Consider the following 15,632-nt stretch of genomic DNA (forward strand, 5'->3'; position numbering starts at 1 on the left):
GCGGCGTGGAGGGGGACGGCCCGCGGGCATCGCTGGGACCGGTGGAACTGCGGGGGTCCCTACAGACCCCCCCTGATCTTTCTCGCCACAGAACTGCGGTTCCATTGGCTGAGTACTGAATCCATTCTCCAACAACCTCGGGCCAATTCCGGGGGAAAGGGAATGTGTGCCACCTCCAACTCCGGCTAGAGAGCACTTCACCAGGACACCAGGTCTCACGAGCCCAGAGAGCCGAGGCGTTTCAGTCAGGGATAATGGATTTCTGAGTGGAGAGGTGCCTCCTTGTGTTACCTATTCTTTCACTTATACTGTAGATGTACAGCTAGGATGGATTCATACATTCCATAATGAGAAGAATTAGAACACCAACGGACACCAATTACCCCCTCGGTGAGCTTCTTGTCTTTGAAATCGGGAGTTTAACATGTTTTTGAATGATTTTTCAAGGTGCCCACCCACATCCATTGTATGACCTAAACGGTGATGGAGCAATTAACAAATTTTTGATCTGAACCATTGTATATGGTCATAAGTAACCTTAAAACAGGGCTAAACATGCATTTTCCCTTTACTACTCCTTTAAGCGCATTGTGTTGCCTCTGTGTATGAAATGTGCTATATAAATAAAGTTTGATTTGATTTGATCCACATGAGTTGCTTGATTTGTGTCTTGTTACTGGAAGCGTCAGACAGGCATGACTTGATCTGTTGCTAAGAGAGAATGTGTAAGCCCTGAGAAGTAACCTTTATCAAATCAAATCAACTTTTATTTATATAGCACCTTTCATACTCAAAAGCAATTCAAAGTGCTTTGGCAATAGAGAAAAATAAACAAACAAGGTACAATATAAAAATGAACAAAATAATACAACAATACTACAAAAAAAGAAAATAATAATTAATAAAATATGAAGGGGACAGGGTTTACGGGAATGCAAGGCTAAAAAGATACATCTTCAGTTTACTTTTAAAAGTCCGTACAGTCTGTGGTTCCCTCAGACCCTCTGGCAGGCTGTTCCAGAGGCGAGGGCCATGGACACTAAATGCCGTCTCCCCGTACTTCTCTGTCATCACCTGAGGGACAACCAGGAGGCCAGTGCCAGAGGATCTGAGGGGTCTGGGGGGATTATATGACACTAGCATGTCTGAAAGATATTCAGGTGCTAGGCCATTCAGTGATTTAAACACCAGCAATACCATTTTAAAATCTATTCTGAATTGTACAGGTAGCCAGTGTAAGGACCTCAGGACAGGAGAGATGTGCTCTCTCTTCCTTGTTTTCGTTAAAAGACGCGCAGCAGCATTCTGAAAGATCTGAAGTCTGTTGACAGATGTATTAGGAAGGCCAGAGAAGAGGGCATTACAATAGTCAAGTCTACTGGAAATAAAAGCATGCATGAGTTTCTCTGTGTCTGCCTGGGAGAGAAATGGTCGCACCTTTGCAATATTTCTGAGGTGGTAGGAGGTGGTTTTAGTAATACTGTTGATGTGAGAGATAAATTCAAATCAGGATCTAAAAGCACGCCAAGATTTTTTGCTAAGGGCTTGTTGTTTTTGGCCAGGGACTTTAGGTTAGTGCACAGTGTCTCTCTCTGGGCCTTAGTGCCAAGAATTAAAACCTTGGTCTTGTCTTTGTTTAATTGGAGGAAATTATGTGACATCCACTGATAAAGTCTAACGGTTATGAGTGGGTTCTTTAACATGCTGAGTAAAATCCATGGAAATCAGAACATTTAGGAAATCTCCAGATTTGCCGTCAGCTGCATTGTCTATAATGCAGGTTCAAATCTCCCAGTACCAAGATATTATCATAGTTGGTGCTAACAGTAGACAACAATTCAGTGAACTCATCTAAAAAGATAGGACACTGCTTGAGTGGTCTATATATAGTTAAGTCTAGCACACTGGGGTGGGAGTTTAGCAGTACCTCATGATATTCAAAGGAAATAAAAACACCAAGTTTTATATCCCTGCACTGTAACGCATCAGCAAAGATGGAGGCCGTCCCACCACCCTTTCGTCCTTGTCTCTGATTTTTTTGTCCATGACGTCATTAGTGCCTACAGGCACAATGATTTTATCCACGGATGGATGCAGGTTGGTGAGCACCGGTGTCCGTTCGATTAAATCTTCAAATTTAGCGCCAACTTTATCTAATTGTAAAGGTACTGTAGTTACTGTAGTCCTGCTCCAGGAAGTAACCTTCATCACATAGTAAGGTCCTGTAATACTACTCCAGGAAGTAACCTGTATATCATTGTAAAGGTACTATTATACTGTAGTTACTCTAGTCCTGCTCCAGGAAGTAACCTTCATCACATAGTAAGGTCCTGTAATACTACTCCAGGAAGTAACCTGTATCTCATTGTAAAGGTACTATTATATTGTAGTTACTCTTACTATGTGATGAAGGTTACTTCCTGGAGCAGGACTACAGTAGCTTACTATGCGATGAAGATTACTTTCTGGAGCAGGGCTACAGTACCTTTCAATGAGATACAGGTTACTTCCTGGAGCAGGACTACAGTACCTTACTATGTGATGAAGGTTACTTCCTGGAGCAGGACTAGGTACTGTAGTCCTGCTCCAGGAAGTAACCTTCATCGCATTATATAAGCTACTGTACTTCTGCTCCAGGAAGTAACCTTCATCTCATTGTAAGCTACTGTAGTCCTGCTCCACGAAGTAACCTTCATCTCATTGTAAGCTACTGTACTTCTGCTCCAAGATGTAACCTTCATCTCATTGTAAGCTGTTGTACTCCTGCTCCAGGAAGTAACCTTCATCTCATTGTAAGCTACTGTACTTCTGCTCCAAGATGTAACCTTCATCTCATTGTAAGCTGTTGTACTCCTGCTCCAGGAAGTAACCTTCATCTCATTGTAAGCTGTTGTACTCCTGCTCCAGGAAGTAACCTGTATCTCATTGTAAGCTACTGTACTCCTGTTCCAGGAAGTAACCTGTATCTCATTGTAAGCTACTGTACCCCTGATCCAGGAAGACTGCCGTTGTTTCCTCTAAACATGATGAGCTTTGATCTGGAGGCAGAGTCCACGTTTCATGTTTCAGTCTGGGTCTCCTGCATGCTCTTCTCCATTCCTTGACCCCTATTGAATAACAACTGATCAATATCACACATTGATGTTTTTAAAAAGTGCACGCTGGTTTCAGCATAGTATTCCAGAGGGCACCGGAATAACCGTAGTAGTGGTTTGCTACATTACATCTCAGGTTTGCCAGAACAAAGCTGAACAAATACTCACTGAGAACACAATCCAAGACTTTTACCAATGTAATGTCTCTACATAAAACAGCAATTGCAAAGAAATATCTAGTCACTTCAGTCCTACTCCTCATCACACTGCGTGAGGGTTAAGATTTTTTTAAATACAGACAAGACAATACAACATAACAATACAAGACAAACAATACAACATAACATACAACGCATGACACAACATAAAATACAAAAGGAAAAGAGGAGGCATCATTAAGCAAACATAGATATGTACAGTAGGCCTGTCAACTATATGCAAAATGTAGCTACATCATGTGGCTGTAATGAAGTAAAGATTTCCATATTTTAATAAAAATCTTGTTATTGCCCTTAGATCTAGCACTCAGCCTCTCCATGGGCAGGATTTGAAAGATTTCCCTATACTACCGGTTGACCGTTGGAGGCTTATCCATAATCCAATTGAAAACAATACATCTCCTAGGCAGAACTAACACTTTCTGGAGAAGCATGATATTGGAAGAACTCCTGGGCATGGTCCGATCTGGGAGGCCGAGCAGGAATAGTCCTGGGCCCTGTACTACGAAACACTGAGTTAACCTGCTCCGGGGCAGGTTAAGTTCCAGATTACGGATCAAAACGTATGAAGCACGTGTGAACCCGTATGCACGAGTCACGCTCTGTGAACCCGTACGCACGAGTCACACTCTCGCCTACATCCCGCGAGATTCTTAGAGAGGTGCATCCAGACGTCTCGCTAGATCCAACAACAGTCTGTCTACCTGACGAGGGACACGGGTCGAACACCAAAGTAATTAATAGAGAAGACAGATAAAGTAAGGGAACGTCTACAAACAAAAATTATAAAAGAAGAAATCTGATTCCTTTGTAGATGGAGGTATTTAAGTGAGACGCAACACCTTGACTGTCAGATGGAAGACAATGCAAAGTGCTAAAGTTAATTAAAGTAATAAAGATACTGTATTAAGAACCAAATCATGTGACAGAAATCCCCACCAGCGATCAGTTAATTAGAGTTCTTAATAAATGGTAACACTAATTTGTTCTATGCCAATGGACCAAGCTCTCTTTTTTCCATTTTTAATCCACAATTAATCAGTGTATATCTAATCTTTCAGTAATAAATAACAGGCACGTATTTTATTTATGCATTCATTCTGTAATTAGTGTCAGGGCTGAGAACCATGACGTTAATGAACAACAAACCGTTGCCTCGTCAAACCAGGATAATGGCAATCCTCCATGGCTTCCAATAGAGACATATTGATCAGCTGAAGCCCCTGATCTCCCTGTGCTCATTAGCATATTCAGAAAAAACAAACAATTACATACAGTCTAAGGCTACATCTCATTGTTGTGCGGTGTGTCAGACACTCTGTAAAAGCATGATTCAACATGAGAAAAACGCTCAAGAAAATCAATGTCATTTGATTTTACTTCTTTGTCAGTTGGACCGCAAAACCCAGACACACACAGTGAAAGTTGAATTGATTTATTTGCAAATTATAACAAAAGTTTGAGTATCGACAGTTGATTCAGCCCGTGCACGTGCACTGAAACTGGACCGCGGTACTTTGCAGCGCACTGTGTCCTGAATCGATATCTATCAACTATCTGGAATTACACCAGGATTAAATCCCAATTCCATCTCCAAGAGTCACGTTTGTCAAGTTCTATTTTAATCACAGACTCCTGGTGAAGGAGAACAGTGAGGGTTGTTCTGCTGTTCCCAGATCCACGTTTTAAAGGAGTCCACGTTTGCAAAACTAACTTCTTCATTGTTTTTGCATGTACATCTGAGTCTCTGATGGGCCTACAGTACTAACACACACTAGTATGAACTGAAACAACCCAGTCATTTTGTTGTGGTCAGCGAAAATGAAAATATTAGAAAAAAAAAGTCAGTCCCTCCAAGCCATTCAAATCTCCCGTGTCACTCTACGTCACGTTGGGGGACCCCGCTAGCTAGCATGATGTCTTCACACGGAAAATGCTCTGTTCTTGGATGTACGAAGCAGCACAGATCGTCTCCCAGGCTCAAAGGACAGCAGAGCCGAGTGGATACATTTTATTTTTGATGGCAACGTTCCTGCTGAAATTGGCAAAACACTGGCTATATTTGAGGTAGCATAGCACCGTCAACAGCCCTCGTTCTCTAGCCTGCTGACTTGCTCTTAGCTGAGCTAATTTGCATATGAAAAAGCGCTCAATCCGCTCAATCTGATCTTGTGGTCAACGGAGGGGTATAGAGACATGCTAGAACACTTATTCTGAGTGGTATTTTCATCAAAAATACTCAAAGACATGTTTTGGGGACCCCAAACATTGTTGAAAATGAGCATAATAGCACACCTTTAACACTGGTGTTAGATAACTTGTCAATCTCTTGTTGCTGAGCACAAACCAAAAAAAAGACTCCCTACCTTGAACGATGAGGTGCACTTTGTAGGATTTGGGTTTCTTGTTTGTGAGGATGGAGCACACATAGGGCCCCTCGTCGTAGAGGTTGACGTTCTCGATCATGATGCTGTACTCCGTGACCCCCGTGTTCTCCATGAGGACCACCCGCGGGTCCAGAGACCACTTCTCCGTCCCCGCAAACAGGATGGTGGTGCGGTTCAGCCAAGCCACGCGTGACACCTTGCTGTCCACAGTACACCTTTGAGAGAAGGAAAGAAGTCAAGGACAAAATACAAAATTTATCATTTCAGAATGCGCTGCACTCGCACGCAAATAAAGAGTCAGATTGTCCATATCCACTGGCAAATACTCATATCAGTTCATTTGATTCAAGATATGAGCAATAAGATGACATTTTCAAAGGAAAACTCTTGAGGCATCTTTTCGGGGCCTTGTGACTTTTTGACCAGGATGCCAACATCTGCATGTTTGTGTCAAGCAGAACTACCGAGAACATCTTCAAACTACTTGTCACCAAAGTTGTCCTTATTATTACTGCCTCTGCTATGAGCAGCTCTGTGAGTTAGACAGAACTCTTGTCTGGGTTGATGGCGGGGGCGGCTGTAGCTCAGGAGTTAGAGCGGGTCGTCCGATGATCGTAGGGTCGGTGGTGCAAATCCCGGCTCCTCCTGCCCACCATGTTTTGATGCAGCACGATTTCACGTGGGCTGATATAAATAGTCTTTCCCGTCAACCAGCTTTTTGTATGACTTACTCAGTATCATAATTTGTATCACTGGGATGGCTTTATATGTAACATTATTTAACACATTCCATAAAGATTTTCGATAATACTAATAAGGCTGTGCTTTATTCATACAATTGGTAAACAAAACCTTTGAGGGCATTTTGTAAATGGGTTGTGACAATTGGCACGGTACATTGCTTTAAGCACCTGTGGAAATTCCCATTAACAATTAGAATTGAAGTCAAGTCAACATTTGCATATCCTTAGCATTCCCCAGTGGCAAGGCTCTTTGGGAAATGTGTTCAACCATTTCCGTCCGACCCCCACCTCCGCCACCACCGAAGAAGAAGAAAAAAGCAGAAAGTGTGTTCACACTTGGAGAAAGAGCTGGGTAACAAAACAGCATGTGATTTATATTCAGGAGAGATTATTGGATCATAACTTCTATGCGTAACCTTCAATCCAATGGATTTCGGTGGATGAATATCATAGGGCTCATAATACCGTTCCCACTCCCTCTGCATGCTAAGAAGGGCTCAGTTGAGAACCAGTAGCTCTAACACAGATGTCCAGTCTTCTACCAGAAGACAAGCACTGGTATTGGAGAACATACAAAACTTATTAACATATGAAATGATTATATGAAACTTGCAAATTGATTCTGAGGATGAGGGTTGATCATGAGTGAACTGCATTTCTTTTAAAATGGCAAGGCCAAACATGCCAGTATTTTCAAGTATCATTCCTAACTACTCTTGAAAACATTAAGTGAAAAAAAAAGATGTATTGCTATTGAGTTAAATGTGTTTTAATGTGTGTTACTATAGTAACTGCTGAGATGTAAAGAACATGTTTGGGACTAAAGAGAAAGTCAGGTGAAAGAGAACTAAAAGATAAATGTATTCATACGTATAAGCTCAGCAATGTTGGATGTGTAATCAGCCTCACTTTGTGTTGCGTAATTATTGCAATTATCAATAGTGAATATGATAACCACTAACGACCTCTAGCCAATCAGAATGGTGACAGAATTTTGGATGCCAGCACAAAACATCGTTTGTCACTGTTCACCTCATTCAATCGATATTTATTTTAATAAGCGCGAGCACTTGAAACGACTGTTTTGTTACGTTAGTTTGTGTTAAATCAGTGTAAAAACCAATCAAAGTGTGCAGATTAGTGTATGTGGCAAGTCTTATTAAATTGAGGGATTCAAACAACAATCAAACAAAATTGAAAATACAGATTGAATATAATCAAAAATATAAAACAACAAAAAAGCATAGAGAACGCATGGATGCCATTTCGATGCACTGTAGGTCTGGGCCAGCTTTCCCAAAAGCTTATTTTGTTAAGAGGCTCTTTAGCCCATTCAGTTGACCAATCAGAGAGCTTGCCCAGACCAGTTGACCAATCAGAACGCTCTAAATGAATGGCCCAAGAGCCTCTTAACGAAAGAAGCTTTTGGGAAACGCAGCTGATCTGATGTATGAAGTCCCTGTCCAGAACAGCCAGAGTACAGCTAAGTACTGAATGAATAACCAACCTTGTGCCATTTTGCCCTATGACTGATGGGATAATACTGCTTATACCTATCCAATCATTCCCAGTTTTACTGACGGGTCGCATGGTTCGGGTCTGGGGCTTGTCTGTGCCGAGTTACGCCGGGCATAGTTCAAACCAGGCGGTCTTTTGTTAGAGTGTGGACCCACTGTATTTATCAATGGGTCTGGGCAGTCAGAGTACAGTTACATAACTTTAACTGTGACCGCCGCATGATCAAGCTTCCAATCTCAGAGAATACCTGAACCGTCCCAAACTAAAACAATTTAATCTGCGTGTTTGTGCTTTTCCGCGTGTCATTTTGGGGGAGGGTGTTTAATTATTTTCTAGGTTGCAGCGTATACAGCTCCCCCCCCCCCCCCCCACACACCCTAATGACTGGGAGCTCTCTCGCCCCGTAAATCCCTTTAACTGGAGCGGACATCCAGCATGTCTTTTAGTGGGCCCTATCAATTCTGCATCCCGGGACATCCCTTCATCAAAAAAAAAAGCTGTCCACTCGAGCGTGCGCTGCCTCCATGTGTCCCCCGATGATAAGTGCGACTCATGCCGTGATTTCAACTCCTCATTCGGAAAGCAGACTGAGGACAGATGCTGTAACTCAAAGCCCTACATAACTGCACTAACACGCTACATAACCACTTGCACAACCATCCAACCAAGGGCCAATGAAAAGCCAGTGAAATGCTTGGAATAATGAGTTGATAACATTGCTCAGATGATTACTGTATTTCCAGCGTTGGCAGGGTTCTGGGTGATTTCTTGACAGGTAGTCATTTCTTTATTGGCCATGACTGTGTGGGTCCATATTAGTTCCACTAAATGCATTGTCACACTGTTCCACACTGTGCTGCTTAACTTTCCACAATCCTAGTGTTGGGGCACTCACATCGTTGGATGGTTGGTTGGTTGGTTGGTTGGTTGGTTGGATGGATGGATGGATGGATGGATGGATGGATGGATGGATGGATGGATGGATGGATGGATGGATGGATGGATGGATGGATGGATGGATGGATGGATGGATGGATGGATGGATGGATGGATGGATGGATGGATGGATGGATGGATGGATGGATGGATGGATGGATGGATGGATGGATGGATGGATGGTTGGTTGGTTGGTTGGATGGATGGATGGATGGATGGATGGATGGATGGATGGATGGATGGATGGATGGATGGATGGATGGATGAATGGAGGGATGGATGGATGGATGGATGGAGGGATGGTTGGTTGGATGGATGGATGGATGGATGGATGGATGGATGGATGGAGGGATGGTTGGTTGGATGGATGGATGGATGGATGGATGGATGGATGGATGGATGGATGGATGGATGGACGGATGGTTGGATGGATAAACAATTAAAACTCCATGAAAATAAAACAAAAATGCCTTTTTTCATACTTGATCAATGATTTGCCTCAAATAGTCATGTGACAATATACTACATCATTCCACAGTGACCTATACACTTTTTGTAGTCTGTCACCAAGGGATGCCATCCTATAATACAGTTAGGGAGCCATGTTTGAGTGTCAATCAATGTCATTCATAATGGCAAACTGTAAATTTAAATCTAACACGAACACTATATAGTGTAATAGATATTGTAATAGATACATTCAAATGAGTGTATTCTCTGTATCAAGACATTGTGTAAAGCAAGAAGCTGCCTTTTGTTTATTGCCCTGACCCCCTATCTCCAGGCCTTTTAATCAACTTTATAGCAGTAGACCTCCCCAGGGGTCCCCTCCTCCCAACTATCTTTGATCCCTGTCTTTGTTCACTTTAGCTGTGGCCTAGCCTACTCACTATAATTGGCTAGTGAGGTATTTGCATAATGCAGGTATGGTCACACCCACACTGTTTATAATACCCTGTTCTCAAGATAATCTTGGCTCTTGGTGGATGCTCCTTCCTCTCTGAGCCCGACTTTGCAAACTCGTAACTTATCTGGAATAAAGGTAACCAGCTTGGACTTTCAAAGATGAACCTTGGCATTCTCGATTACTCTTTTCTTAATAATTAGAATAAATCTATAACAATACACTGTACTATACCAGCATACAACATACTACTAGCATGCACAGAAATGCAGTATACAGTAAACCGTATTCATGTAAGGCCTCATGTGATGGCCCTAAATGTCTAATATATTAAGTTCAAAACCAGACCTAGCATTTGCAACACTTATTAGGTTAGAGCTAAGAGTACTTCATGTAGTGTAGCAGACAGTTTATGTAGGAAATAACCAATTCCTCTTAAAATGCAGTGTAAATACACCTGCCCCTGTAATTCGGCTGTCCATTCTAATCTCTGTCACTGTCACATGGCCTCGGTATCCAGTGAAGTCGCATCATGCTAAATGTGTTTACGCTACATTTGCACGTCGTAATTCAATGTGCTCTCCCCACAACATTATTCCATCTGGATTGAAATGGCCACTAGAGGTGAGAGTAGAATCAATTTGTGTCCACTTGGTTTATAATAGACACGATATAGACTGATTTTTGCTAAATGTTAAAACTGATTTCTGTCCTCAAATGTTCATTTCCCTCGTGTCAGTTTGGAATCAGCTTTCCAGGGCCTCCTTCATTTCAACTTTCCACGCTGATTGACTACAACGTGCTTCAGTGGTTAAGGGCCCTGCTGGGAAATCTAAATTGTTGAGTGTTGTTAATGAACGTGTGTGGATTTAATTTGTCTTTGAAGAGACGGGAACAGAAGATATGGAAATCAATCTGTTGTAGACACAGCAGAAGGACAACATGTTAGTATAAACGTGATGGAACCGACGGAGATCCACATTATTTCAATGGATATTGCTCTACAGGACACAACCAAATAAGATGTTATCGTCATCGGGGATGGATAGTAGCAAAGGCCACAAATGTAACCCTTCTAAATAAAAAAACAAAAACAGTATTACATCTTTGTTATGTCTTCCTGTATATGGATACAGGCAGCTGGATGTATATCAGAGGCAGGATGTAGCAGATATCTCTCCAGTCTCAGTGAATTGATTTCAGAAAACAAACCAGAAAACTAAGGATCCCAGTAAACCTCAGAACAACACAACCTCTCGACAGGTTTGTCAAACGACTACTCTTCGTCATCACAAGTGTCACCACACAACACGACTTTGGAGTAAGCTCAAAGTCTACACCGAGAACTGAGAAAGGTCAACCCAGAAACAAATGTTGCTTCAAGACTTCAACACAATTACACCGTTACTTCTCACCCTTCCCTAAGCCATCCCCGAGAGTTCCATCGTTTTTGTTGTTCTTTCAGATTCAGATTCAGACATCTTCATTGCTTATGGCGTTGATTTAAACGTGTCGCCCATCTCCCGACAGACGAAGATGATGTCACAACGTATCTCTAGTCGACCTTTGAAAAAACACATTTCCCGAAAAAGATATGCAACGGCGGCGGCGTCTTATTCACCCCCAGAGCTACGGCTCTAGGAAATGGAGAGGACGCCAAGTCCTGAGCAGAGGACCATCAGTGATTGCAGATCATTGTCAGCAGACGGGGCACGGGTCCCAGCCCAGAGATAAATGATAGCTGAGGGTTTCTCGTTGCAGTTGGATTGATGACTGTCATTACTTTCGGGCTGCAGTTTACGGTGGCAACTTTGTTGGTCTTCTCAGATAGGGGGGGAGACATATTAAATGATCTCCCGTTACCTGGCGCCACAGACATGATGGGATGGGAACACGTGAAGGGAGAAGCCCGAGGCCCAAACTCAATCATGGCGCACTGCAGCTGCTCAGCTGAATGTTTCCAGATATACCCTGTCGTATATCTGTCAACACTATGAAACAATGCTCTCACTTGTAATACTACCTCGTGACCTACTGCAATACCGGGCCTGTGCAAAGATTAATCATGTCGACAGATTTTTGCCTGAATCAGAACTGAACGGTGGTAGAGGAGACAGGTTATACTGTAATGTTTAGTCCTACTTACTGTGGTAGTGGAGGGTAGTTGATGTCTAGGCCTACTTACTGTGGTAGTGGAGGGTAGTTGATGTCTAGGCCTACTTACTGTGGTAGTGGAGGGTAGTTGATGTCTAGGCCTACTTACTGTGGTAGTGGAGGGTAGTTGATGTCTAGGTCTACTTACTGTGGTAGTGGAGGGTAGTTGATGTCTAGGCCTACTTACTGTGGTAGTGGAGGGTAGTTGATGTCTAGGCCTACTTACTGTGGTAGTGGAGGGTAGTTGATATCTAGGCCTACTCACTGTGGTAGTGGAGGGTAGTTGATGTCTAGGCCTACTTACTGTGGTAGTGGAGGGTAGTTGATGTCTAGGCCTACTTACTGTGGTAGTGGAGGGTAGTTGATGTCTAGGCCTACTTACTGTGCACTTACAAAAGCAGCTCAGCATGATTGAGCCCACGCCTGAAAGCTCAGAGGACTAAGGAAGGGCCAGTTAAAGGCACTGCCAGGCGAAACACAATCAAGCTTCAATTAAAGACCAGTGTGTGAACAGGAGCCTTCGATTCTGCTGCAGATAATTAGCTGATGTCAGAGTGGCTAATTAGCAGCCTTTCCTGCTGTAATATGTATTGAGGAAGAGACAATGACAAGGGCGCGTTGAAAACATCAATACTCAGCTGGAGTTTGATTTTGCTAACATGTCTGAAGTGTAATTACACTGGGTACCTGCTTTTATTAGCTCGTTTGAAGCACCGATGCCAATGGCTGTGGACCAGAATACAGTTTGCTTATCTTTGTCAACAACATGTTTTCATTAGAACACAGCTGATATGTTTTGTAATGATGACATGAACTTTGCACCTATCCAGTGAAAAAAAAGGAGACTTTTAGGTTCTTATGTTAGATACAAACAGAATTGTTGTCAATCTGATCAAATGCATTTTTTTCCCATTGCAATTTAAGATTTTCTCTCCAGTTCATCTCTCACATAATTTGACCTACTGTCTGTCTGACTCACACTTACACAAACACTGCATCTGAAGTGAAAAGTAAAGGCGCATGGTTATGCTCATTCTTGCACTGCTCACATTGCACCTCATTCTTGAACATTTTCTTAAGTGTCTTCTTAAGTGTCTTCTTACGAAGACCAACCCTAAGAAAGATCCCTGCCGGATTCATGAACGCGTGGAAATGAGTTCTTAAAACGGCCAAAGTGTTCTCAGCTGTGCTCCCCAAAAATGAGGAATGCTACTGCTTCTTAAATTCTACGTGCGTTCTCGTACACCTGAATTTGCATACATAAACTTTTTTCTTAACTGAGTTCAGGAATGAGGACCATTGTCTTTTAACATTAACTGGCTGCACCTGGTCAACTGTCATCATCCACAGAAACATCTCATCCCTTTTGGCTTTTTTGTGTTGTGTGAAACGATTCTATCTGCAAAACACCAATCTGTATGTATCATACAGTCTATTCAGCAACCATTTAGTAACATGATTCATTCAGTTGGAGTTGAAGAGATTGGGTATGTTAAACCCACTATTTCTGTTATGTTCAGTCTACGGTCACACTCGTCGTTGCCTCGGGCAAACGGGAAGAAGAGGAAATCTTAATTTGTCACACAGCACACTCTTACACACTTGAAACGGGCAACACTTGGGAACACACACACACACACACACACACATTTAGAATGACCGATGAAATGTTCTCTTCTCTTCACCCATCCCGTCGTCCTTCCCCCAAGGGCAGCCGGGAGCAGACAGCATGCATGGGACGCGCCCGGGGAACAAACCAAGCGCTCCTGTTCCTCTGTATGTTTTTCGTATTGGGTTCTTTGGGAGGACACCCTTGCGAGCACGGGGAGAACATGCAAACTCCACACAGAAAGGCCCGGAGACCTTCTTGCTGTGAGGCGACAGTACTAGGTTCTGCGCCACCGTGCTGCACGTGAGCGTTTTTTGGGGTTCGGTGTCTTGCTCAAGAACACTTCGGTGTCCCTAGCTAACCCCCTGTCCTCTTCATCTCTGCCTTCTAATTGGTTCAATTAAATACATCCTTTAATTTATTCTATACAAAGCAATGCTTCAAAGTAAATTGAGAATCTCATCACTTTGAAGGCTGTTTTTGTGCTCTCAAAGTGCTTTTGATGCCCGTAGGGCTGGAAGTGTGTAATTCAAATAGGCCTAACAGTCATTACATTAAAATAGGCTAAGCAAGATCAAACACAGCTCCACAGCATAGACATACTAACGCCGGGAGCTGGGATCGAACCGGGGACCTTTGGATCCCCAGCCGGCCGCTCTACCTCCCGAGGTAGAGAGAGAAGTAAAAGTAAAGGCTTCAAAAACAGACCACACTGTTTTGTGGTCTGGCGATACAAGATGCACTCGACAAACTAAAAGCAGTTTCTCGAGTGCGCTGAATGGCCGAGATGAAATTCACCCCCCCCCCCCTCCCCCGCCCCTCTCGCTCGCCCTCTCTCTCTGAATATTAGAAAACAATAACATTTGAAAGCATGACCCTGAGAGTAGGGGAAACCGAGCATGGCTCCGTTTTCCATTACCTGCGTGCTCGAAAACCAGAAAGCAATGGCACACTTGCAATATTAAACAGTCACTTCACTTTAAGTGTGCTCCAGCCATGCATTAACAGTGCGGGGAAACTGTCCTCTCAAGGTGAAGGAGTAAACGCTAACTATTTTGTTGTCACCAGCAAGCATCTGCTGTATTATTTCCGCTGGGGGCTGGTATGTTCGAAGACATGTCTAAAACAGCGTATACTGTTCAAGAGGGACATGGCACGGTATGAAAGATTAGTAGACGCCCGGGATACTTTACTGTAGGAACAACATGCTTTGTCACAACCGAGTACAAAGTTATGAGACTGAAAACAGATAGCGTGCCCTTCCTACTCATGTTGACTGAACAATCGACTAAGTATGACGACAATGCCATCTGTCAAGACCCGACCCAATCTAGTTCAACGGAAAGTTCTAGATACGCATTCGCTCTGGTGCTTACTGCAAGGATGTGAGTATGAATAGAGGCCAGAAAAAAGTCTTCAAGGCCTCTTCAGAGTGCTGCTGGCTTGTTGAAATGTAAAACTGTGAAAATTGGGCTGATGATTCTTGTGCCTTAGAACATTTGCGCTGCAAACATCCAGCTCTCCGCAAGGAGCAAGTGGATTTGTGTATCCCTGCTTGTCAAAAGCACAGCAGAGAGATGTTATGTCTGTATTTAATAGCGGTCACTGCGTTAAGTCAAGTCACAATTTATTTATAAAGCACATTTAAAAACAACGTGATTGACCGAAGTGCTGTACAGTGGAATAAAAGGCACTAAAACAATACAATATAATAAATAGCAAATAAGAGATGAACAGAAAATACTTACATAAATTACTGGGGTGCTAAGCTCATTATGTATTGAGGGCCACAGAGAAAAGGTGAGTTTTCAGGAGAGACTTAAAGGCATCCAAAGTCTGGGCAGTTCTAATATGCAGCGGTAGGCTATTCCACAGCTTGGGGCCAGCTACTAAAAAAGCTCGGTGACCTCTGGTTTTGAGCCTGGATTGAGGGGCATCCAGGAGCAGCTGATTGCTTGACCGGAGTGCTCTAGCTGGGCTATGAACATGGAGGGGTTCAGCTAGGTACATAGGAGCCAGGCTGCTCAAAACCTTATAAAATCTTAAAATCAATCCTGAAGCGGACAGG

At 43.0% G+C, this 15,632-nt stretch overlaps 1 protein-coding gene across 1 annotated transcript in view; it reads right to left on the reverse strand.

The window, feature by feature from the left end:
• The window catches only part of opcml (opioid binding protein/cell adhesion molecule-like), a gene marked incomplete at its 3' end in the record, with an annotated part of 256,652 nt that overhangs the window by 76,333 nt on the left and 164,687 nt on the right, over positions 1 to 15,632 (reverse strand). The window contains exon 3 of the mRNA XM_084439711.1: positions 5,680 to 5,915. Coding sequence (XP_084295837.1) covers positions 5,680 to 5,915 — 236 coding nt within the window. The remainder of the gene's footprint in view (positions 1 to 5,679; positions 5,916 to 15,632) is intronic.

Source organism: Borostomias antarcticus (genome assembly GCF_949987555.1).
Source record: "Borostomias antarcticus genome assembly, chromosome: 1".
Classification (NCBI taxonomy): Eukaryota; Metazoa; Chordata; class Actinopteri; order Stomiiformes; family Stomiidae; genus Borostomias; species Borostomias antarcticus.